This window comes from Triticum dicoccoides, chromosome 6B (genome assembly GCF_002162155.2).
Source record: "Triticum dicoccoides isolate Atlit2015 ecotype Zavitan chromosome 6B, WEW_v2.0, whole genome shotgun sequence".
Lineage (NCBI taxonomy): Eukaryota > Viridiplantae > Streptophyta > Magnoliopsida > Poales > Poaceae > Triticum > Triticum dicoccoides.
This window is the reverse complement of record NC_041391.1, coordinates 434,261,146-434,287,173: the sequence shown is the minus strand read 5'-3', so window position 1 is coordinate 434,287,173 and position 26,028 is coordinate 434,261,146. Positions and strand designations below refer to the sequence as shown.

The 26,028-nt window shown below is 44.1% G+C and overlaps 1 protein-coding gene across 6 annotated transcripts; it reads right to left on the bottom strand.

Annotated features, from left to right (window-relative positions):
* Positions 1 to 5,462: 5,462 nt before the first annotated feature.
* LOC119323126 (cyclin-dependent kinase G-1-like) lies at positions 5,463 to 17,037 on the bottom strand. 6 transcript variants are annotated; one of them, XR_005156144.1, is made up of 11 exons: positions 15,357 to 17,037; positions 15,137 to 15,265; positions 14,897 to 15,032; positions 14,696 to 14,784; positions 14,493 to 14,604; positions 14,306 to 14,412; positions 13,895 to 14,205; positions 13,730 to 13,814; positions 13,539 to 13,615; positions 12,151 to 12,226; positions 5,463 to 9,018 (listed from the first exon to the last, which is right to left on the bottom strand). XR_005156144.1 is itself a non-coding variant. In XM_037596702.1 (7 exons), exons 1-7 carry the CDS (start codon positions 16,697 to 16,699, stop codon positions 14,112 to 14,114), a joined length of 2,010 nt encoding a protein of 669 aa, XP_037452599.1. In that variant the 5' UTR covers positions 16,700 to 17,037; the 3' UTR covers positions 13,506 to 14,111. The 6 variants fall into 6 exon arrangements, 1 of the variants encoding a protein (XP_037452599.1); XR_005156142.1 differs by having other exon boundaries at positions 13,730 to 14,205; XR_005156141.1 differs by having other exon boundaries at positions 7,632 to 7,988; positions 8,922 to 9,018; positions 13,539 to 14,205.
* Between the last annotated feature and the right edge of the window lie 8,991 nt (positions 17,038 to 26,028).

The following is a 26,028-nucleotide window of genomic DNA, read 5'->3' as shown; positions in this document are numbered from 1 at the left end:
ACCACTCGGCGAGACCAACTAGTACAAATGATTTGAACTTTAGGTTTTTCGATGAGACAGAGTGAAACCATTCAGTGGACTGAGGCATGTTGACCTCAGAAAATTCCACACTTCGATGTCACCGACTGAACTGATCGGAAATTTTGATTGAATTTTAGTTGGCAACATGAGGTTAGCCAGTGCACTCGGTGGGACCGAAGGGCCAACTTGGTGAGACCCAGGTTCTAGGGTTTAGGCGACGGCTATGTCATGTGTATCTTGGTGCGTCCGGATGGGTGTGGTCCGATGGGACCGGGTTTGACAGGTTTTTGACATAGTGGAATGGGGGAAAGTTTGAGGCTTTTGGAGCAATACCTCTAAGAACATGAGAAGTACAAAAACATCATCCTCTTTTAATAGTATTGGCTTTCCTATGGACTCGGTGTGATCTTTGATCACTCAAATATAAATGAAGAGTCTAGAGCATTTGACCAACACTTGTCCTTGGCATTTTGTGGGGTCCAGTTCCACATCCCAAAGTTGTATCTAAATTAAAATCTTTCCTGAAATACTGTTTGAGTAGGCATTAGTTTGATGATATATAAATGTTGTGATGAATTACCAAAACCACCCACGGGTTAGATGCACTTTCAGAGCTGAAGGTCTCCGCCTCCCGGGATGAAGATGAAGCTATCGCATATCCCAAACAGGAGGAAAGCGAGGTCGTCGCAACCTCCGCGTTGGAGGAGTGTGGTGGTGAAGACGATGACGACAATGATGACACTAAGGCCTCTAAGGAGGAATTCAAGGGAGACGAGGGCGCAGTGGCACCTCCTCCCCTATGAAGGTTGAAGAGAGGGCACAATGAAGAGGCCTACTATAGCAAGGCCGAAAACAAAGAACAACAGTTGGACATGCCGAAGATCTGCGAGCCCGTCGGGTGCTCGGGAGCGCGTCCACAGCTTTCGCTGTCCAAGTTGCAGTGGCGAGGCTGGCAAGGGCACTCGATGTCCTTGGGAAGGGACTGGGAGTCCTTTATCCCATCTTCAATTGTTGTCATGTATTGTTTTTTTGACAAAAGACAGCTTCGTATATTCATTCGGAAATTTGTTCGGTACAAACAATGGCCCTGATAATATCAGGAGACACATTAAACCAGCAAGACCCTACATCATTTTCAGTTGACTTTGCTAGAACATGAGTTGCCTCATTACAAGAACGACTAGCATGAGTAAAATTACATGACATGAACTTTGGAGCCCTTCTCTTAATATCAAAGACTATGGCACCTATGTGAGATCTGTCCTTCTCTCCACTTTTCACCTTACTGACCAAACTAGCACAATCAGAAGCTACAATAATCTGATGGAAGCCAGTTTCTTCAACGAATGTTAAAGCATGGCGCATAGCAATAGCTTCACCCAGCTCTGGTTATCCACATGATCAACAAGTCTTCTGCTTGTAGCTAACACCAGACCTAGGTGGTTGCGGAAGACAACACCAATGCCCATGTATTTGGTCTGGGGGGAAATCACAACATCAAAATTGACTAGGACTGACCCAGCCAGCGGTGGAGACCACTTTGGGATTGTCGTCAGGTGCTCATGCCTAGTGGAGATAGTTGACCTGAAGTTGTACAATAAGATGGAATCAACATAAGCTTTGATCTTGCCCACCACACATGAAGGATTAGGCATTTTCACCATTTCTTATATTGTTCAGATTCTCCCAAATGTGCCAAATTGCAATAGCAAGGATCATTGAATGGAGATGTGAGGCATTAGAAATCCAGTTCAATAACCACTGTTGCATATGGACAAAGGTTTTCAGATTTAGTGATATATCGAATGATTTCTTTAGCTCCGCTCGGGATTTCTTTCACATAGTGGCAAAGAAGAAGAAAGTGTTCCATTGTTTCAAATTTGTTACACTGTGTGTAGTCATACCTTGTTGGGATTGGTTGCCTGAGGAGTTGGTCACCAATGGAAGGCAATATTGCACAATTCTCCACAGCACAATCTTCATTCTTTCTGGAAACTGAATTCTCCATAGGTTTTCCACAATTTCTCCATAACACACTATTTCGATGATGACCCTCTGCCTGGGGAGCTTTGGGTAATCCAGAATAGATGTGTTGTTGCAAGATTATAGCATGATCTCACCGTGTAAATTCCAGTATTGGTGTATGGCCAGGAGGCCAAGTCGCTGCACCCTTCAGAGCTTAAGGGAATTTTAAGAATTCTATCTGCAGTGTCCTCCACAAAAAGTTCTCTAGTTGTCTCTTCTTTCCATGAAGAACCATCACTAGAAACTGGAGAGCTCACTGTTTGGTTGTCTTGCACAGGGACTAAGGTGTGTACTGTACCTGGTGTGGTATCTCGCACCCAACTATCCCTAATACTGAAAAATTTCTTGCCATCTCCTACTCTCTATAGTAATATTTTTTGCAGAAATTCCCTCCCATGCAGGATGCTTCACCAAGTATAGGATGCTACTCTTAGACATTTTGAGTTCCAAAAGTCTCCATGAGGGGAGTATCTCCCTTCCATTACATGGTGATATAGAGAGTGGGGCTCCTATTGCAGTCGCCAACACTGTTTTGCAAGCATAGCTTGGTTAAATAAGTGCATATATTATATCTCCAGTGTAATTTCTTTCTACCATCTTCCATGCCCCACCAAAAAATAGATATTGGCCTTCTTAGTTTGTCACAAGTACTAGCAAAGATCTTAAAACAATTCATCACATACGCCGATATTGCTTGTGTAACTAATTTCAAGAATACTTCCTTACCAGCCCTTGACACAGGCATGTTGCTCGAGACATTTAGCCTCTTCCATACCCTGCCTGTGAGAAAATTGAAGTTATTCAATGGACAACGTCCCACACAGGTTGGCATGCCTAGGTAAGTATCCTGAAGTGTTTCATCTTGCACACCTAGTTTACCCTTCACCCTTTCTTTAATATGAGTTGCGCATCGAGGGGCAAACTAGATGGAAGACTTATGTAAATTGATTTTTTGGCATGTACCCTCATAATAGGTCTAGAGCAGATTAGAGGGCACTTGTACTTTTGTTGCCTCCTTTCACAAATAAAATGATGTCATCTGCAAATAAAAGATGTGAGATAGTGGCCCATTTCTACCATTACAAATTCCCTTGAGATCACAAGATGATTCCTTTGTTGCATTAAACATGATAAGCCTTCAACACACAACAAAAATAAATATGAGCTAATAGGATCGCCTTGGTGAACGCCTCTGGTAGGAAAGAAAGGTTCTGTTAATTCACCATTAACTTTAGCAGCATATTTCACAAAGGTAACGCATCTCATTACTATGTCAACCCAAGAGGAATCAAACCCCAATTTCAAAAGAACACCTTTTTAGTATTCCATTCTACCCTGTCATAGGATTTTGCCATGTCAATCTTAGGGGCAAAAAGGGGAAATTGTCTTTTTCTTTCTTAATGGAGTGCAGACACTCCTAAGCAATGAGCACATTAACCTGTAATGAGTCTACCAGGTACAAATGCACTTTCCTGCTCAGATATAATCTCTGAAAGAAGAGGTTTTAGGCAATTTGCAAGTACCTTTGAAGCAATTTGTAGATTACATTGCATAAACTAATTGGTCTGAAATGGATTGTTCACCTTTGGTATCTATAATCTATAATACCTAAATAGTTCATCCCCACTATCCTATTTCTCTTGACATGCAAGCTATCCACATCAGCAGCCTTATCATCATTTATTTTCTGGAATAATTTTCACAAGTAAATAGTACTCCATTTGTCCGAGCTAATTAGGTCAATGGGACAGGAAGTGTCGTCCATCTTTACAGGCTGAACATCATTTTGTTACCTCGGTCTCCCCTCCTAAGTGTCATCCGTCTTTACAGGCTCAGTTTTGTTACCTCGGTCTACCTCCTATACGTAGCAAAGAAAACTGCATTAATAAGGAGAGGTGCATGCAACCACAATGCATGCACGTCCAAAGCAAATATCGCACTAACCGCTGCAATTAATTAGGAAAGTTAAACAATTCAGGCGTTTTAAAGAGGATGGGGTGGATGAAAAGGTAGGTCCCCATGAGAAAACGCTCAGCCCTTCTGATAGCCATCCTAGATTAAATTGGAGCTTAAGTACAGTAGCTCTGAAGTAAAGGTGTTTGATCTCCGCTACTGTTGTCGTTACCCCTTCTGCCATTTGATCTTAAATTGGAGCTTGCTTTTGCACGCAACGCTCAAGTGACACAGGAGGCAGAGGAAGAGCACAAGGCCGAGCAACAGCACGAACTGCGACATCCTGTGTCCATCGCCCATGGCGCCACCGAGCTCTCCACGTTCCTAATGTTGTAAGCGTCGCCCACAGAACCATGATACCCTGCAACTGCTAACCGCACAGGGGCGCCACGAGAGATGACGATCACATGCTTCCTGCTACGCGTGTGATCATCAGCCTTCTCACCACCGGTGCAGATCATCGCCGCGAGACACTGCGATCCCTTGCTGCTTGCTTTCTGTGTCGTCGTCGGCCATCTCACCTTGGGACGTCCGTCTCACCTCGGGAACATATATCTTCCGATGGGAACCAGCGACCCGTTGCTGCTTGCTCCGCGCGTCATCATCGGCCATCTCACCGTACGTGGCGGGGCCGCTGCAAGAAGTTGAACCATTACGGCTTGCTCCATGCATCGCCGTTAGCTATATATCTCTCTGTCGCCGTCGATCATCTCCACAGGAGCCGACTATCCCTTGCTTATTGCTCCGCACATCGTTGGCAGCCGTCTCACCGCCGCCATGACGTACGTACGAGATGTGAAGCTCCTGGTCAAAATACAGGCGATGGAAGACGTCGGCCACGGCCTGGCCGAGGGGGCTGCCCATGTTGTGAGAGGTACTCTTCTATTTATTTTTTATTTTTTTGAGTGGAGGTATTCTTCTATATTAACCGTGCAAGTAACAACTTTGATACTTTCAGATCTTATAATCAGCAGTTAAAAAAAAGATCTTATAGTCAGTAGTACTTCCTCCGTTCCAAATTACTCGTCGCAGAAATGGATGTATCTAGAACTAAAATACATCTAGATACATCCATACTTGCGACAAGTAATTTGGAACGGAGGGAGTATATGATACGGAAACTACACAATTTCTTTGCAACCTACATTTAACATCCTCCAGATTATGTTATTTTTTTAGACAGGTTATGCAATGCTCCGAAGAGAGCTATTCTTCTACCAATGCTAAAGAATAACTGTTCATGTACAGCGATACAATTGGGTAATATCTGCACACTTTATTTTAATGATGGGTGCACACCTACGATTCATGTATCGCCCCTTTTTTGAAAAAAGAAACACCTACTATTAATGTAAATGTATATGATAAATCATAATGTACATGTTGAATTGATAGTATTCTAATTTGCAACATATAATTCATGCCCGGACCATTTCCACAACCCCAGAACTATCGTCACCTTGTGACTGAGAAACATTCTCATCTTCTAGGTATTTTGAGGGATGCAAAAGGTACCAATGTGTCATCATGTGAGACTACATTTATCTGCATCAACTCTGTTGATGTCATCTAGACATCCACTATGATGCAGAATGTGCAAGTCAGTGCTTTATGGCACTTCAAATTGGATCCTGATCTTTCTAACAAAATTCTAAAAAATATCCCGCATCAACGCGCAGGGCATCATCTAGTTAGTACAATTATGGAGTCACAGAAGCCATCTGGAGTGTTTGACCCATTAAGAAGCCTCTCACAGCTGAACATAAATCTTGCTCCAAGAGGTACCGGTGCCTTTGATAAAAGATAGCCGAAAATCCATATGGCCTCGATGCCTTTGTCGGCCCCATCTGGAATAGAGCATATTTACTTTCTTCATTGGTGTATTCCCTGGCCAAAACTTCATTCATTTCATCATCGAATTTCCTTGGAATTGCATTCAATACTTCATTTAGTAATGAACATTGTTCAGAAGAAAACAGGTTCACACAAAATTCATGGACTAGGCTTAACATGCCTTTCTGATCTTCACACTTTGTGTTGTCAGCCCTTCACAAACCTTTAATCATGTTTGTTCTTCATATTACTGACGCCCTAGCATGGAAAAAAGAAGTGTTGCGGTCTCCAACTTTGGTCCACTCTACTCTAGACGGGCTATTATCTCTTCCCTTTCAAATAGCTTGCACAATTGTTTTCCAACTTCCTTTTCCTTGGTGAGATATACCGCCTCATTTTACAGTTCATTGTCGCTAGCAAAGCCCACTACAAACAAGTTATATTGCTTTATCTCATGAAGACATATTCTCAGGTGAATCAGCTGCACATTATCGAGAAATCTCAGACGGCAAAACTGTCAGGGACATTGTTACCACGTTACAGGAAAAAGAAAACAAGTTGTACTCATCTTGATACCACATCACTTTACCAAATTTAGATAGATACAACCATAACCCTAAGAGGTAAAAGAAATACTCCCCCCATCCCAAAATAAATGTCTCAACTTTGTACTAACTTTATCTGCAGGCACTCTTGCAACACCTTAGGGTTTTTTCGGTCTGACAGAACACAAATGGTCAGAAGCCAGAGAGACCGCAGAAGCTTCTTTGCCTCTGCAATACTAATTCAAGTTCCATCGTTGCTGTGCACAGGGTTAGGAAGGGCATATATACATCAAATAAACTGGGGAGTACAAGTTAATGCTGCCTCTGCAACTAAATATAAGATGTTTTTGCAGTTCAAATTGAACTAAAAAAAGTCTCATATTTAGTTACGGAGGTGATTTTATCCTTCATATGCAGACATTAGTGTATGATGGGTTAGGACAGGCTAATCCAGTTGGAGACAAGCTGGCACAGGTGGTGCAACCAAAAATACAATAAAAGCTAGAAATAAAAGAGCACTTCTCCACCTTACTAGTCGTGATCATATGTTAACACTACTAACAAACCATAATCCACACAGGATAATAATTAATACACTTTAATTCCCAAACGTGAACCTGCAAAATATGCAATAAATTGCATGGGGGCAGGCTCAGGTGATATCTTGAATTATTGAGTAGGAATCAAGATATTTACTGTCAAAATCAAATGCACATACATCATGAATGGAGGCAGTTCTCGATAGTCCAAGATTATCAAATACTGGACCTGACCTTAGCGATGCTTTAAAAGGCTTCCAAGCCAAACTTTGATCAAAACCTTTAAACACTTCATTTAAGAACTCTGGCTACCGCACAATTGATCCTTGACCTAACGACAACAAAAATAGAGAAATGCCTATTGAAACTGGATAGCATTTCTTATTCGAAATGTTCGCGTGAAAGGAGGCAGTTTCGATACTACATAGAAGATTATCAAATACTGGACCAGATGATGTGACTCGACTAGACGACGAGTCGCTAGTTGGTCCGATCCTTCACGGTACTTGCAAAATATCAATGAACAGCAGCAGCAACCGTCACAGAATAAAACAAACAGACTAAGAAGAAGAAAAGCCTTTGGATCAAAACCATATAGCAAGAAGCCAAAGGAGTAGACTTGTACCGGATATTGATACGAGATCAACACAGGAACAGCAACAACGAGATCCTAGGAATCGCAAAACGCATCTTTGCCACCCCTCGCCGTGAGGCATTTTCTGGTATTTTTCTATTCAACTCAAAACTAATCTCCCTTACAAGACTCGCGACTCCTCCTTTATATAAGCTCACATGCCGTAAGGGCCTAAAATATGTAACCGACTTGATGACCTGAACTAACATGCGATATCCTCTCCTTTTACATCTCGGAGAGAAAAACTAAACTAGCTAACCAGAACTTGTTGCTAATTTAGACTTAAGTATCGATTTGTTTGCCTGCATGCTTGGCACTACTCCAGCAGACATGAAAAGTAGTACTGATATTAATTCATGTTGGAGGGGTCCTGAAGTTTGGCTTCACTTTATCCTTCTCTGGCTCGTTGGGTGAAACCTCAAAGCAAAAAGACCCAAGCTGTAACATGGTCGGAAGATTATAACGTGAAGACTCTTGGATACTTGCATCAAAACAAATGGCCATGCTTGTCTTTTGTTCAACAGTTTCAACAGTTGGAAAGCACCCAAGTAAACCTTTGGCATTGGGGGGCACATCACCAGACCTTGCCATGATTTACAAGGCTTCCAAGCCAAACTTATTTGATCAAAATTTCAGCACTTTCATTCAAAAACTCAGGCTACAGCAGAATTGACCCTTGACTTAGAAACGACAGCAAAATAGAGAAATGGTTTACAATGTTAGATAGCATTTCTGTCCAAAATGTATGTACTAATTTGTTTTGAAAAGGTACAATAAGGTTCATCGTAGAATGCTCTGCTGCAGGCATTTCGTCTGCAACAGCTGACCAAGAGGATGCGCTGGAAACCGGCATGCCTTTGAGAATGATCTTTCATTCACGGAATACAGACATGCCTTTGACAATGATCTTGCATTCACGGAATAAGAAACGATATTTCAATGAACTGCATGCCTTTGAGAATGATCTTGCATTCACGGAATACAGACATGCCTTTGACAATGATCTTGCATTCACGGAATAAGAAACGACATTTCAATGAACTGTCCAGTAAAATATTTACCACGCTGTAACTGATAACTAAAGATGAAGTGCCACTAAAGAAGTTTGAAACCATCAACCTTTTAGATAGCCCACTATGGACACGACTTAACAGTCTTCTATCTAAACTAACACAATACAATCAACTTATACAAATACTCTGTTCCAAAATAACTGACATGGTTCAAATTTGAACTAAATCCATGACACTTATTTTGGAACAGAGGGAGTAGAAAACAATGATAGAAAACAATAGTGGTGCATGATTTTGTGTAGGAATTCATGAAGGATATGCAAGTGAGAACCCATAAACAGTTCGGTCCAGCACTCACAATAAGCTTCTTTGTTTCTGTCTTGATGCAAACAAAAGCATCGCATCAACATCTCACTTGCCTGAATCTCACTCATTCTCTTTTCCATTGTCGGTACCTGCACAAGTCAGCAGGACGCCCAAGTCGCTGGCAGCAAAGACAGAAATAGCTAACGAGTAGCACTTAATGAGGCGCAGCAGTGGCAAGAGCCACTACATAAGTTACCATCTTTGTAGAAATTTCGACAGATCTGAACTCTATAAATACCCCTCGATGAAAGAACAAAATAAATGGATCTGTGTTCTGATTTCGCTTAATACTGATAAGCATTTCATTCAGAAGTGGGGCAAGGAATTTCAATGCAAAAGGGTCATATCTATAAAAACAAGGCTCTCTTCTCCACCAGTGGTACCATTTACTTGAGAGAGAGCTGTCTCGATGCAAACATAAACATCATATCAACATCCCACTTGGCTGAATCTCACTCCTATTCCTTTCTCCGTCTGTACCGGCACAAGCCAGCATGCCGCCCAAGTCGCAAGCAGCAAAGACAGAAATAGCTAACAAGCAGCCCGATTAGGCGCAACAGTGGCACGAGCCAGCAGTTCATTTGCACTTCAGTTTCACTCCGCCCTTATCTAGGTTAGTTCTGACCACTACATAAGTTACCGATTTGTAGGAATTTGAAGAGATGTCTAAACTGTGTAAAAATAATCCAAATGCCACAACAACAGAATACCCCTCGCCAAAAGAACAAAATGTATGGGTCTGTGTTCTGGTTTTTTTAGTACTGATAAGCATTGCATTCAGAAGTGGGGCAAGGAATTCAATACAAAAGGGCCATATCTATAAAAAAAACAGGGCTCTCTTCTCCACCGGTGGTACTATCTACTTGAGAGAGAGCAATTAATAGGTTGCTGCAAATAACTAACTACTGGAATTATCCAACAAATGTTCAACCAAGAATCATCATGTCCACTGGTGGGTGGTGGCACATGGTTGACAGGGATTAAATAAAAATGAACTGATAACTACAAGGCATCCGTAGGTAAATTATCAGAACATTAAGGAAACTAACAACAACAAACAAACAACAACAACAAAGCCTTTAGTCCCAAACAAGTTGGGGTAGGCTAGAGGTGAAACCCATAAGATCTCGCAACCAACTCATGGCTCTGGCACATGGATAGCAAGCTTCCACGCACCCCTGTCCATAGCTAGCTCTTTGTCGATACTCCAATCCTTCAGGTCTCTCTTAACGGACTCCTCCCATGTCAAAATCGGTCGACCCCGCCCTCTCTTGACATTCTCCGCACGCTTTAGCCGTCCGCTATGCACTGGAGCTTCTGGAGGCCTGCGCTGAATATGCCCAAACCATCTCAAACGATGTTGGACAAGCTTCTCCTCAATTGGTGCTACCCCAACTCTATCTCGTATATCATCATTCCGGACTCGATCCTTCCTCGTGTGGCCACACATCCATCTCAACATACGCATCTCCGCCACACCTAACTGTTGAACATGTCGCCTTTTAGTCGGCCAACACTCCGCGCCATACAACATTGTGGGTCGAACCGCCGTCCTATAGAACTTGTCTTTTAGCTTTTGTGGCACTCTCTTGTCACAGAGAATGCCAGAAGCTTGGCGCCACTTCATCCATCCGGCTTTGATTCGATGGTTCACATCTTCATCAATACCCCCATCCTCCTGCAACATTGACCCCAAATACCGAAAGGTGTTCTTCCGAGGTACCACCTGGCCATCAAGGCTAACCTCCTCCTCCTCACAGCTAGTAGTACTGAAACCGCACATCATGTACTCGGTTTTAGTTCTACTAAGCCTAAACCCTTTCGATTCCAAGGTTTGTCTCCATAACTCTAACTTCCTATTTACCCCCGTCCGACTATCGTCAACTAGCACCACATCATCCGCAAAGAGCATACACCATGGGATATCTCCTTGTATACCCCTTGTGACCTCATCCATCACCAATGCAAAAAGATAAGGGCTCAAAGCTGACCCCTGGTGCAGTCCTATCTTAATCGGGAAGTCATCGGTGTCGACATCACTTGTTTGAACACTTGTCACAACATTATTGTACATGTCCTTGATGAGGGTAATGTACTTTGCTGGGACTTTGTGTTTCTCCAAGGCCCACCACATGACATTCCGCGGTATCTTATCATAGGCCTTCTCCAAGTCAATGAACACCATATGCAAGTCCTTCTTATGCTCCCTATATCTCTCCATAAGTTGTCGTACCAAGAAAATGGCTTCCATGGTCGACCTCCCAGGCATGAAACCAAACTGATTTTTGGTCACGCTTGTCATTCTTCTTAAGCGGTGCTCAATGACTCTCTCCCATAGCTTCATTGTATGGCTCATCAGCTTAATTCCACGGTAATTAGTACAACTCTGAACATCCCCCTTGTTCTTGAAGATTGGTACTAATATACCCCGTCTCCATTCTTCTGGCATCTTGTTTGCCCGAAAAATGAGGTTGAAAAGCTTGGTTAGCCATACTATCGCTATGTCCCCGAGACCTTTCCACACCTCAATGGGGATACAATCAGGGCCCATCGCCTTGCCTCCTTTCATCCTTTTTAAAGCCTCCTTCACCTCAGACTCCTGGATGCGCCGCACAAAACGCATGCTGGTCTCATCAAAGGAGTCATTCAGTTCAATGGTAGAACTCTCATTCTCCCCATTGAACAGCTTGTCGAAGTACTCCCGCCATCTATGCTTAATCTCTTCGTCCTTCACCAAGAGTTGGCCTGCTCCGTCCTTGATGCATTTGACTTGGCCAATATCCCTCGTCTTCCTCTCCCGGATCTTAGCCATCTTATAGATGTCCCTTTCACCTTAGTCATCAACATTAAGGAAACTAAACATGATTTATTTAAATGAAAACTAGTCTTGTTTTTACCAGCACCCGTGAGTTTTCCTGTAGTAAGCAAAGCATACGGAATCCACATTTTTTTATCAAATTATAAAGTGCAGCATTTCATGACAATGGCGTGCATCTTCGGAAATATAGAGCCAGAAAACAGGCAACTCTTCAAGGGATCATGTAGCAATATTAAGGTAAATGATGAGATCGCCTGAACTCTGAACAGATTTAAAAATAATCTATTTGTCAACCAAGGAAATGGTAATCAGTTACCAAAGAAAACTACTAGCAAGGAAACATACCAAGATAGGATAGTATACTGACCAACTAAGATTCACAAGAGTAACAGAACTTGGATACCTTCCACAAAGAAAGTCAATTAAGCAAGGTAAGCTGACAGCACTCGAGCTTCCTGTCTTGATAGCCACAGCTTAAGCTGCAGACGGGTCACAGAACACTTAAGTGAGTTCAATCAACTCTCCAAGCAGCTTACACAATACAAGTAATTCATAGTTCAAAGTTAAAATTGAGTAAGAGAACTGGATTAACTGATTTCAAAGGAAGATATGCTATGTCCAAACAAACATTCAATCATGGACACCAATCAGACTAGCTTTTCTATCATCAGATGTCCTGCACATAGCAAATGACTTGAAACTGAAACAATGAAAACTGACTACCTCACTAAACGGACGATACTTAAGTGCATGCAAGTATATTATCATATAAGGAACTCCCGTATATGCTACTCTTAAAACCAATCCCTTGTATGTCATTGTTTTTAGCCTTATTGCTTGCATACCATCAAGGAATTTGTGAGGGATAACCCTTTTATATACAAGGGTAGTCCTAACAGATTGCTGGGTATTTAACAGAGAGGGTTAGAAACTATGGCTTATAAATAATAATACTTAAAAGAATGGCATATGAGTAAGAGTGCATAAACTTTTCATGAAGGGCAAACCGGTACCTAAGAACCAAAAACATTTTACAACTTTCACTAACTAGTGCTCCATCCAGTTCACAAAAGGATAGCATTTTAGTCAAACTTCAAAAAAATTGGCCACTGATGTTTTTTCACAAATTTAGGTCGGTTGTTGAAAATCATTTACATTTTGTAGAACGTGTCGATTTCCAAAACGTAATCAACACAAAATGAAAGCCTACGTGAAAAACATAGTATCATTCATTCAACAATGCAAGAAAGGCTTTTTATCCATCAGGCAAGATAGGCCAAACAAGAACAAAATCCTGAAAATAATAAAAGCAGAACAAAATAGCATCTAGATTTGGGAGAACGAAGGTCATGGGAAGTCAATTTCCAAACTTTGCTCTCAAATTCCTGTTTTCAGGAAAGCAAACAATAACAGAAATGAAGGGTCTCCATTTCGCAATATAAAATTAGTTGTGTTTCTAAGACGACATTAGTTGTTCTCTTACGATGGAAGTTGCACTGACTGCACAAAAGAAGTTCATAAGTATTAATTTCTCCTTTTTGGTTTGCATTCATTATGCAAGTTAGAATTTCATATAGTACATTAAGAGACAACATGAACATATCAAGCAGAATAAGCCATAAATTACGTATGTACAATCTTAGATATTTCCAAACAACGCCAAAGCTCACCTGAGCTTACAAGACCATTCACACAGAACATCCACAAACACAGAGATAAAAAATGGTAAATACGTCGAATTTATATAGCACGATAACACATCAGTGGGAAATTAATTCCTCAGCATATTACCTTACAATTTGCATTACTATGCATCAGTTTCCTCGCGAAAAAGCAAAAGGTACTCCCCTTCTTCGCTTCATTCATCTCTTGCAGAGAATATGCAAAGATCAAAATAAAATGTGCTTAACAAGGAAAAATGAAGTGAGAAGATATCATTGATTGTTGTTTACAAGGAATACACTTTACAGTACTTTACATACAGAAGATCGGTATGTGAAACTGGTGTACCCAATAGCTGTGAATAGGCCAGACCATACGATGCAGCTGTATGAGATATTTGCACACCTTACAATGCACAGTGGATTAGATTGTGACCAAAAGTAAAGTAAGAGTTCATTGTGACCAGAAGTTGGGGAAGAGCTAACCCTGTAAATGAAATAGTGCCTAGCACGGAATATAAGGAGAAATCGTATCCCCTTCTGATTATGCATCCATGCCTGCTAAAGAAGGCCACCAACTGTCGCCAGACACCAAGAAGACGGTGTACTTCATATATCCAGTGGACATCTGACCTTGGAACACGTGCACTTCCATAGGTTCATGTTGAAGATTGGCATCTGCAGCAAACCAAAAGATCAGGGCTCAGCTAAAAATTCCACGGTCGTGTATGCTCCCTAGTTCTTTCATTCGTTGCTCCTCCAGAGGATCAGGGCTCTTCATACGTTTCATCATGCGCCTACATGTTTGAAGAATGAAACATTAATTAAACCATTCTACGCAGAAAAAAAATCATACTATGCTGATAGGTTAAAGCTTATACGAAAAAATGCCAGTACCTGTCTTGTTCATTAAGGGAATGAAATGTTGGCATAGAATCCCTTGACTGAGGCAATGGTACTTCACAGAACCATTCATGGTTCAACGCATCCTCTGCTGATATGCGCTGTAAGAAGAAGACAAATATGTTCAGACAGGTAAAAGGTGAGGGGAGAATCAGCTAGTTCTCTATAGGGCATATATTACCGTTTCAGGGTCATACGTCAGCATTCTGTTTAGCAGGTCAAATCCAGCCTCTGACAGGATCAGCCCACCAGTGAAAGATACAGCTGGAAACTTTTCCCTTAATCTATTGTACCTGAGGAGAGAATTGAAGGTTAGATTTTGATACAAACCTAGCATGCTCAAAACACAAAAGAAGCAGCAACAATAAGTGGTTAACCACTTACGGTTGTTTGGCAAATTTGGCCTTGGCGCCCGGTAATTTAGAATAACCAGGCCATATGTCCTCGTTAGGTGTACCAAGCATTCTAAATATCTGCAGTCGAAGTTACTCACATGAGATTTTATTGATCTAGTTACAATGAACAAATAGAAATTATTGATCTAGTTACAATGAACAAATAGAAGTTATAGATCAAACCAGATACCTTACTAAGTTGGTCGATGTCACGTTTCCCATCAAACAGTGGCTTTTTTGAAAGGAGTTCTGCCATAATACAACCCAACGACCACATATCAATAGCAGTGGAATATTTCTTTGCGCCTAACAGTAGTTCTGGAGCCCTGCAACGATAAAGCATCAAACAGTGAGACTGTGATTGGTAAGTGGTTAAATAATAATGTAACAGCACAACATTTGAAAACATTGATGCTGGCTAATGACTTACCTGTACCACAAAGTCACAACCAATTGAGTGTAAGGCTTTAGTGGGCTGCCATATTGACGAGAGAGCCCAAAATCACATATTTTCAACTCACCGCGGTTATTCAAGAGAATATTAGACGTCTTGAGATCCCTATCAAACAACACAGATCATTAAACAGAAAAATAAAACCTATTAAGAAACATGCATAAAGGTTGAAGAAAAATCAATAGTTGGTCATTACCTGTGAATCACCCAATTGTCATGAAGATACTTCACACCTTCTAGCAGCTGAAGCATCAAACATTTGACCTCGCTTTGACTATATGGTTGTTTCATAGTCTCCATGACAGCCTTGAGATCGTGCTCCATGTACTCCATCACCATATAGGTGCTGTCACCACTCCCAACGACTATTTCCTTGACATCCACAATCGATGGGTGATGGAACGATAGCAGGATATTTATTTCCCTGAGAGAAGTCAGTGGGAAACCTTCCCGTTCATTCTCCATCTTTACCTTCTTCAATGCAACAATCTCACCAGTTTTCTTATCCTTTGCCCTAGATACAATACCGTATGTACCCTCATTAATTGTGTTGAGCCTCTCAAACTCGTCAACACCCCTACAACCCTGAAGCATGTTAATGCACCTATGCGGCGACCCTGCGGGCTCTGGGGTTCTAGAGCTACACCGATGACTCTCAGAATCAGTGTGCATCCCACAAAGAGCAGAAGAATCATCCCCAGCATCCTTCTCGATATCCATGTAGTCACCCTTATCTACTTCAAGATCCCTGTTTGCACTAAACTGTACTACGCCAGAGTCAGAAGACACTGAGGAGTTTGAGTCTTTATCCACCATCAACTTTCCAAGCTCTGGGCTTGTAACCTTTTTCACGGACCCTTGTTCTGGTGACACACTTTTCTTCTTCTTTGACACAATTTCTTCCTCGTCATCAGCATCTGCCCATCGTGAAGTCCTAATGTTTATCATTGTTGGATAAGCATCCTCCTCATCCTTCTCCATAATAACCCTATCATTGTCGTGCTCCTGTAATCTTTCAACATTTTGTACATCAACCGACGCATCAAAATCAATGCTGCTCGGGTTGGCAACCACAGTGCCTACCTCTTTCATGCTCGGGTTGCCGACATCTTGGACGCGAGGCTTTGAAGCATTCCTATCCAAAATAACCAGCGAGTATTTTCTCTTCTTACTTGGGGACGGCACCCCGCCCTCCCTGCTGACCCCAACAACACCATTCACACCAGGTTCCCTTGCCTTGAGCGGCCGCCCACGAGACCCTTCCGAGCCACTTCCGCTCGAAACCTCGCCAGGTTCCCTCTCCTCCCTCCTCCCAGACGGCCGGCTCTTCGGTGGCAGATGTGGCGACCGGTGGCGGGTGTGCCCATTTGACGGCTCCCGGTCCCTGCTCCGGCCGCCATCGCGACGACGATCTGAGTCGCGATGGCGGCTAGGGTTGCGGTGATGGTAATCCTTTCCCCTTCTAGAAGCCTCCAGATCGAACTCCCGCTCCTTCGACGCCTCGTAACCACTGTACCCTCCGTGGCGCCCCGCGGCCATGATGCGCAGGCACAACAAATCCCAGCAATCGAAAGGAATCGCGGGAAATTTAGCTCACCAAACCCTAGATCCACGGGCCAAAACCAAACCCTAGAAAAATAAAAAGGGTGTTCTGGATCGGACCGGGGATCGGACCTCTTCCGAAATTGGGGATAATATGCTGGAGCTTTGGGCTAGCTCGTGCGTGCGCGGCGTCAAAGCTTATCGGAAGTCGGCGACCAAGGACGCGGAGAGGGATCGTGCGGGTTTGTGGTGCTGGGTGGCGGCGGTGGGTGGGGTTGGAGGGCGACGCGAAGAAAAGAAGAGGAAGCTGCGTCCGGCGTCGCCTATCGTGCTGTCCTGTTTGAGCGGTATCTTCAGAGTTCGCGTCGGACGCGGATGCGGCGTGTTTGAGCCGATGGCAGGTTGGGTCCGGATTGTCAGAGGACGGTGAATCAGTGGTAGGCCCTGATCGCAGAAGGGGCTATTACTCATGAACCGTAGGCTAAAAAGTTGAGAGAGCAAGCAGTAAGAGCCAACTTCAACGCGTGCACCCATTTCATCTGTGCGTGTCCAATGCGTCGTCCCTTTTGTTCGCGCGTGTCCGTTCGGATCAAAACTGACACAGAAGTCGGTCTAAGGCACCAATCCAAACGGATGCATGTCCGCTTTTTGTCCGCCTGACGACTCATTCCTAGCGCAAATTTGTGCCTCATTTGCATCGGCGCGAACATGAAACAAACATGCGCAACGCCCGCCTACTCCTCCCCCTGGTCCGCAATCGGCGGCACAGCCATCACCATTTCCCCTCACTTTTCCAAAAAATAAACTCAAAATCGTTCTAGACTCGTGATGCGGAGCATCCCACGTTCATCCCCATGTACACTCCGACTACTCTCCAAACCCCAAGAGGACTTATGACGAGACCTCAACTATACGCCATTGGACACAAGGTGAACTCGCTCCTCTCCGAACCATCACTTTCTACATGTGAGATATGGCTACTACCTCCAACGTGTGTTCTATGCATGATCAGTTACTTGGAGGAAAGCCACGAAGCCACCACATCCAACGGAAGAGCTAGCGAGGACGCCAAGTACAAGAACCCAGAGAAGAAGCTGCGCGAAGCTACAGCCACCGGACGACCGGTCCAGCCCGGACGTCCGGACCCTGAGGACCCGAGCCGAATCCACGGACGACCGGAGCCGCCGGACGTCCGACCTCTCTCCAGCGCCCGGACGACCGACGCCGACCGGACGTCCGACACCACCTGTCCAGAGCCAAAACGCTGGATGTCTGACATGCACCGGACGACCGGACCCTCGCGAGCCTCCGGACGTCCGGAACCTGTCGGACGTCCGATGCCTGTGCGCTGCCATGTGTTGGGCCGCAGCCCATGTACCCCCTTCACTTACCCCTTCGTGGCCCTAGACTATATATACTCCTCCACCTCCTCCTAATTGGATTTAACGTTGATTTAGCTCAATTTGAGATAGAGCTTCGCTCATCCACCGGATCTCCTCCTCGTGAGAGACCGCGGCCTCCTCGGAGAAGATCCTATCGGATTCAAGACCCCCTCGTGGGAAGATCCCCTCGTGGATTTCAAGGCCTCCTCACGGAGAAGAGCGGTTCCTATGTATCCGTACCTTTGTTGACATTGGATCTCGTGTATCTCTTTGTGTTCTTTGATCTAGCACTTGTGTGACCGATTCCTTGTTGGTTGAGTGTTTTCCCTCGTTCCTCCCCGTGATTTCCTCGTGTTCCTCCGCGCGTTCTTCGTGTTTCCCCGTAGGATCCACTCCAAACGTGAAAGATCGTCCACATAGGGTTTCACCCTACATCATCTTGGATCAGAGTAAGGTTGATCACGTTTTGGAGCCCCTACCCCTCCTTTTCTAGCTTGATTTTGTTGTGTTCTTGCCTAAATCCGAAAATCCCCACCAAAAATAGCCGCAATTTTTTTTGTGATTTGTTGGTTTGATGATGTTTTGTTGATTTTGATCCGTGGATTTGCTTGGTTTCAAGTGGATCTAGCATTTCCCCAAGTTTTCCCATCTTTCATCCACGAAATCTCGTCAATTTTGACCCCGAAATCTCCATTTTCCGCTCAAAATCGCGCCCCCGAACTCGCATCTCGCGTTGACCCCGACCCACCGGACGATCGGAGTTTTACGGACGTCCGGAGCCCCTGGAACGACCGGACGTCCGACCTTTTCCGGACGACCGGAACCCCTAACCCGAACCAAATTTACGGATGTCCGACCTTTTACGGACGTCCGTAACCTGTAGTTTCAGACTTCGGCTGATTCTTGTTTCGGCCGTAACTAATTCATCCGAACTCCGATTTTGACGTTCTTTAGCTCGTTTTGAAGGTCTTGACATTCCCCTTCCCACAAAAATACCACCAACATCATTGGACTCCATCAAATTTTGTGAATTTTGGCATCTTTGCCAAGGCCCTCCACCATATCATCTGCATAGCCACCTCCGACTTCCGCAACCTAACCCATCTTGATCAACTCAAACAAGCTCAAACTAGCCCTTAGCATTAGTGGTTGCTTGAGTAGTGATTCGAGTCTCCTAAGATGTTTCGGCTACTTAGGGACGATTACTTCTTCATCAACCACCACCACCAGTTCCGCATAGGCTTACCCACCATACGCTTCCACAACCCCAATTTAACCCAATTTTGTTTGAGTTGTGGCTTGTGTCTCCTAAGGTGTTTCAGCTACTTAGGGACGACAACTTCAACTCCGACACGTGTGTAGGCCATCATTCCACTTCCGCATTGCCAAGTGCAAACCACCACCGCTTTCCCGCTACCACCATTTGACTTTTGTCATTTGAGATTTTGAGTTCGCGGTTTTTCCATTTCCTAAGGTGTTTCGGCTACTTAGGGACGAGTCTCTATCTTCTTGGTATCTACATCAAGAACACCGCCACTCATCATCGCAAAGGACGGTAACCTCGACGACACCTTTGTATATTCCCCTTGCCATTGCATTGTTAACCCCTAGCCCATTTTGCGTTACTTGCCTATCGAGACTAGCCATTTGAGTATTGTCGGCAACGTTACTTGTGCACATTAGTGATCATACTTCCCATAGCATACATACCATATCATCTTGGTATCATATCATCCATTGTGTCTCAAGTTTGTTCCCGCATATACACAATTGCTATCTTGGTTTGTGCATTGTGCAAAAGTGGCCATAGAAAAAAAAAGAGAATAAGCTTTTAAGCAAAGAAAAAAGTGAGCAAAGAGCTTGTAAGCAATAGCCATAGCATCAAAATATATCATATGGTATCATATTTGATCATCTTGGATCATTGTGTGAGAAACACCGGGAACCATACATACATAGCATACTTGGGATAGAAAGTTTATCCTTTTGCATCTTATAGGTTGTGCACAAGTGTCGTATCCGCCTATTGAGCAATCGTGCTAGCGTCTCTCTTGAGTTGTGCAACACGAGCGTTTTCCGTGGATTCCACATTTTGTGCTCATTCCTTGGTTGCACGACCCCATTTATCTATCCGTGTGTGTGTTTCCGTGTACCTTTCATTGCTATTGGTCTACTTGTTTCGCTTGCGAATTTGTGAATCTCTTTCAACATTATTGACTCTTGCTAATATTTTGCATTAAATTTTTGTGCCACTATCCTCACCGAGCTCCACCATAAGCTTTACTTGTGTAGGTGTGAGAACCGACAAGAATTGGTACCAATAGTGCTATTTCATTGTCCGCATTTGAGTGAACTTGATTCATCGTCAACTTCGGTCAAGGTACATTGGTATAAGTTCTTCTCTTTCTCCCACTCATATTTGCTCGAGTCTTGTGATGGATAGGCAAGGCATTTCATCTCCGGTCTACGACAACAACGACGGCGTGAACAACTACATAACCAAAGCGTCTATCTTCGATCTACAACGACAAGTGCAAGGCACACAATCAAGATTGCAAGAGCGCATCGAGAACATCTCCATCGACATTCATCACTCAGAAGCAAGGAGAAGGGACTACATCGACAAGAAGCTTGCCGCACATAAAGAGGAGCAAGATGCAAGGATGGAGGAGATTCGGACCTTGCTCAAGTCTACTTCCCCTTCGTCATCTTCAAGGCGGCGACATTCAAGCCACAAGTCTTCGGAGCGCGAAAAAGATGCAAGTGCAAATCGTCCTCGTCCACATCTACATGGCGACCATAATCACGTTCGTGATCCACATCGTCATGAAGGGCAAGTCACCTCCAAGCATCATGTGTACGACGACGACGAACGCCTTCAAGCTCAAGCGCGACAACGACACCATCATCATGAAGATGCTACACAAGCGCAAATGCACAAGTCCCAACACGCCAAGTCAAAGCTTCATAAGCACAAGAGAAGACCGCGAGACGAGCACCACCAAGACGGCGCTACGGCTACAACAACCACTTCGGCATCTTCGCCAAGTGCTATCAAGGCATCTTCGCCTTTGGACGTACGGCATCTTCGCCTACTTCCCATGAGTACGCCTACATCGACTTCATCAAGTCCAAGGCGACCACCTACGAGCGAGGGTGACACTTCCATCTTCGGAAGCCCCTCAAGGACGATGGCCGAGCATGGGAAACTCCCTTCGGTCATGGAGACGAGCTACGAGGTGCCACATCATATGGACCTCCAACACCAAGATGGCGACAAGACGGTCGAGCAAGGGCCATCCCCTTCGACTACGGCGACAAGCGCGAACCTCTTCAACAACATGAAGATGGTGCTCATGTTGGACTGATCCTCCGAGTCAAGCTACGAGACCGCGCATGGAGACTTTTGCCACCATATTGAGAGTGAGAGTGACTTCACCACTAGCCCCATTTATGATGAGCCGCACCAATTCCCATGTGAGGAGAGCCACCACCACCACCACTTGAGTGATTTGAGTGCCTCCACCATATGCGATATTGAGTGCACCTACCTTGAGGGAGTGAGTGAGCCACCGCCACATAGAGAGAGTGAGATAGTTGATGAGGCATATGAGGCCATTTCGCTTTCTAACAACTTAACCTCTACCTCTCTTGTGTTTTCTTCTTTGGTGCTAGGACCCATATATGATGACGCGCCGATTCGCGATGACTACGTCCTCCCTTTGGACACGACGATGGCCATGGTGGAACATGATGCACCCCCCACATGGTTCCATCAAGATGAAGATGACCACCATTTGGTCTTTCCCACCTCACCTACACCACTTGAGTGGAATGACAAAGGTAACAAAGGTGATGGTGATGCTCTAGTCCCACTAGTGGACATTCTTGAGATTGATTGCTTGCATGATGTTGACCCACCTATTACCATGCTTCATGCTAGTGAAACTTCTTCATGCCTTGACTTACCTATTTACGATGAATATGATGATGAGCATGTTGAGTTGCCTAGTTGTGATGCTATGCTTCATAGGATATCATGTGAAAAATCTATTGGTCACATCATGTTTGATAATCCGCTTGACTTGTCATATGCTACGCATGAGATCAACCATATGTCTTATTTGCAATCTCTTCATAGTGACTATGCATATGCCATTAAAATAAACCCAATTTGTACATATGGCATAGATGACAAGCCCATGGTTATTGGCATTTGTTTCTCTTGTGATGATATTGATATGCTCCCTTTGCATCATTTATCTAATATGCCATGCCATGACCACCTAGCTTTGGATATGCATTGTTTACCATGTTGTCCATTTTCTCCATATTATGCTTTCGATATTTCTAATGAGGAGACCCCCATAGTTTCCTCATACCCATTAGGAGATTTTGATTCATCCTATGATTTGCATGATTTCCATGATTGCTTGCACTATATGCATTCCATGAATAACAATGCTCTAGATATTTCTCATGATGCATTACATCCTTTGAGTCTCCATTATGCCATTCATAACAACAAACCTATCATGATGGATGACATGTTTCTATATCACACATCTCATTTATTTGAGCATTGGATATTTTGTGCTAACCGACACATGCCCGTGCACATCATGATGGATGATGTGTACATATACCATGCACACACAATTTTCTCTTTGTCTTTGTTTTGTGTAGGTACTTATGAACACTCCTCAACCTCACAATCCCATGAGTTGACGAAACGAGCTCTTGAGAGCAATGACGACTTGGGATCCCGTGGACTATCCTTACCACCGTTCCCTTTGCGCAAGGACTACGCACATCTCTTCTACTTGGCTCTCACACGGCTATGGGCTATTTACCACTTGTCACCTTATACTCATTTTTCCGTGTTCACTTTGCATGTTATACTTGCTTCTATGCATTTGCCATGCAATTGTGACCCTTGCTTTCATCTACCCATGATTCACCATTATGATACTTCTATGTGTATTTGCATGCTTGGTGGAGATCCTTGTTGCTATTGCCATGTTTATCATGTGCCTCATACTATTGTTGATTCTTGTGTTGGGAGAGTCATGATGTTACATTGCTATTTACATAGGACTTCTTGCCAACACCATGAACCTACTTTCCTCATATCTTGCTTTCATGCTTGTGCTATGACATGTGAATTATTCATGCCCACTATTTGCACACATGACATGCTTGCCATGATTCCTTCTAGTATGTTGCATCTTCGCACTACTAGCTTGCTTGACTTGATTGCTATAATTGCTTGCTTGGTTGCATCACCCATGTTCCACTATCACTTGCTTTCTTGGGTTGATGACATATATGTTCATGCCTCTCACTTGATTTGTCATGATCATTGCCTCTTGTCTCCATTAGTTGCATCTCTCATATCACCTTGTATTGAGTGCCAACTTACTATGTTTATTGATCTTGGAGACTTGGACACCTTACTTGTGATGCATGATTGTTTGATTGAGCCTCTTGTATTTGGTTGTTCTTACATCATATGCCTCCATACTATGAAATGCTCCCTTGTCCTTTCTTATGATGAGCATGATGCATACACTTGTTGGGTATATTACCACATGAATGATAGGTTTTGCACTTTCGCTAACCTCATTTGTTTTGCCGAGTGTTTGTCATGTTCTTTCATTTTGAAGGATTCACAAGGCGGTACCATCACGCGACATATTGGTTATGTGAAGGCATACAATATGCGCAACTACATCATCCTTGAGACACTCCTAAAGGTGAACTCCTTCTCTTTGAGCCATCCTCAAATGCTCATATTGGATGGGTCACTCTTTCATTGTTGTTTCCTTCTTGTTGTCTACATGATACATCTCGTGAACGGAGGAGCAACATTGGAGATTGGCTACATGGACCTTCACATTGAGGAGCGCTCGCACTTATTGGATGCACCTTCAAAACTCCACTCATGCCTCGACATCGGATTGACACACATTATGATTGTCTTGTTGCACCTATTCCCATGTCATCCATGATATATGAGCTTGTGCACTTCCTTAGAAGATTTGTTGTGATCTTCCTTGATGGCTTATTCATACATAATGATCACATTGCCTTCCATCAATTGCATGTTAGCTTACACATATTGAGCATCCATTGCCATGTTCATGCTATTGATAAACCGTCTCACTATGACATCATTTTGCACCGTGGTTGCATTGATCATATTTACAACACATTTGTGTGCACAATGATTGCATTTCCTCCCATGAATGCTTTGCATCTCATTCTAGATCATCTTGATAAGCATCATGTGTATTACCACGCACTATCTTGCCGCACGGACTCATTCTTACATGATGGACACTTTGTGTGCGCTAACCATTGTATTTTCGAGTGTTGCTTGTGTTTGCTCATTTTGCATGTACCACATACCGGAGACACCTTGGACTACTTGGATTGCGCCATGTCTTCAACTTCGTCGAACTACAAGTCCGTCCACGACAACCGTTTCCATGGTGATGAGGATCACGATCCGAGGTCGGATCTTTCCCAGGGGGGGGGGAGATGATGCGGAGCATCCCACGTTCATCCCCATGTACACTCCGACTACTCTCCAAACCCCAAGAGGACTTATGACGAGACCTCAACTATATGCCATTGGACACAAGGTGAACCCGCTCCTCTCCTAACCATCACTTTCTACATGTGAGATATGGCTACTACCTCCAACGTGTGTTCTATGCATGATCAGGTACTTGGAGGAAAGCCACGAAGCCACCACATCCAACGGAAGAGCTAGCGAGGACGCCAAGTACAAGGACCCAGAGAAGAAGTTGCGCGAAGCTACAGCCACCGGACGACCGGCCCAGCCCGGACGTCCGGACCCTGAGGACCCGAGCCGAATCCACGGACGACCGGAGCCGCCGGACGTCCGACCTCTCTCCAGCGCCCGGACAACCGATGCCGACCGGACGTCCGACACCACCTGTCCAGAGCCAAATCGCCGGACGTCCGACATGCACCGGACGACCGGGCCCTCGCGAGCCTCCGGACGTCCGATGCCTGTGCGCTGCCATCTGTTGGGCCGCAGCCCATGTACCCCCTTCACTTACCCCTTCATGGCCCTAGACTATATATACTCCTCCACCTCCTCCTAATTGGATTTAGCGTTGATTTAGCTCAATTAGAGATAGAGCTTCGCTCATCCACCGGATCTCCTCCTCGTGAGAGACCGCGACCTCCTCGGAGAAGATCCTATCGGATTCAAGACCCCCTCGTGGGAAGATCCCCTCGTGGATTTCAAGGCCTCCTCACGGAGAAGAACGGTTCCTATGTATCCTTACCTTTGTTGACATTGGATCTCGTGTATCTCTTTGTGTTCTTTGATCTAGCACTTGTGTGACCGATTCCTTGTTGGTTGAGTGTTTTCCCTCATTCCTTCCCGTGATTTCCTCGTGTTCTTCCGCGCGTTCTTCGTGTTTCCCCGTAGGATCCACTCCAAACATGAAAGATCGTCCACATAGGGTTCCACCCTACATCAACTCAACAACGGGAACGGTTCCATCAATCAAGGGGGCTTCTGCAGTCCGTAAAGCTCTGGTACCAACTTGTAGCGCCCAAGATGCAATTCTATCATGATCACGTTATGAATTCATGATTGGGGCAAAATCGCATTTCAAGCGCATAGCAAGGTGGATGTCATTACAACATACCATATACTGAATAGATGAGAATACCAGATAAAGGCTTACACTCGACACAGTTTACAGCATGAATACATCATTACATAGCAATCATCATACAGAAGAGCATGATCCGACTACGGATGAAATCAAACGAAAAAGAACAACATCCACCCTGCTAATCCAGGCTCCCGACCCAGAACCCATCCTAAATCGATGATGAAGAAGAAACAGAACTCCAAAAGCAAACAGACATCGCTCTCATGTCAAAGCATCGCTTTAT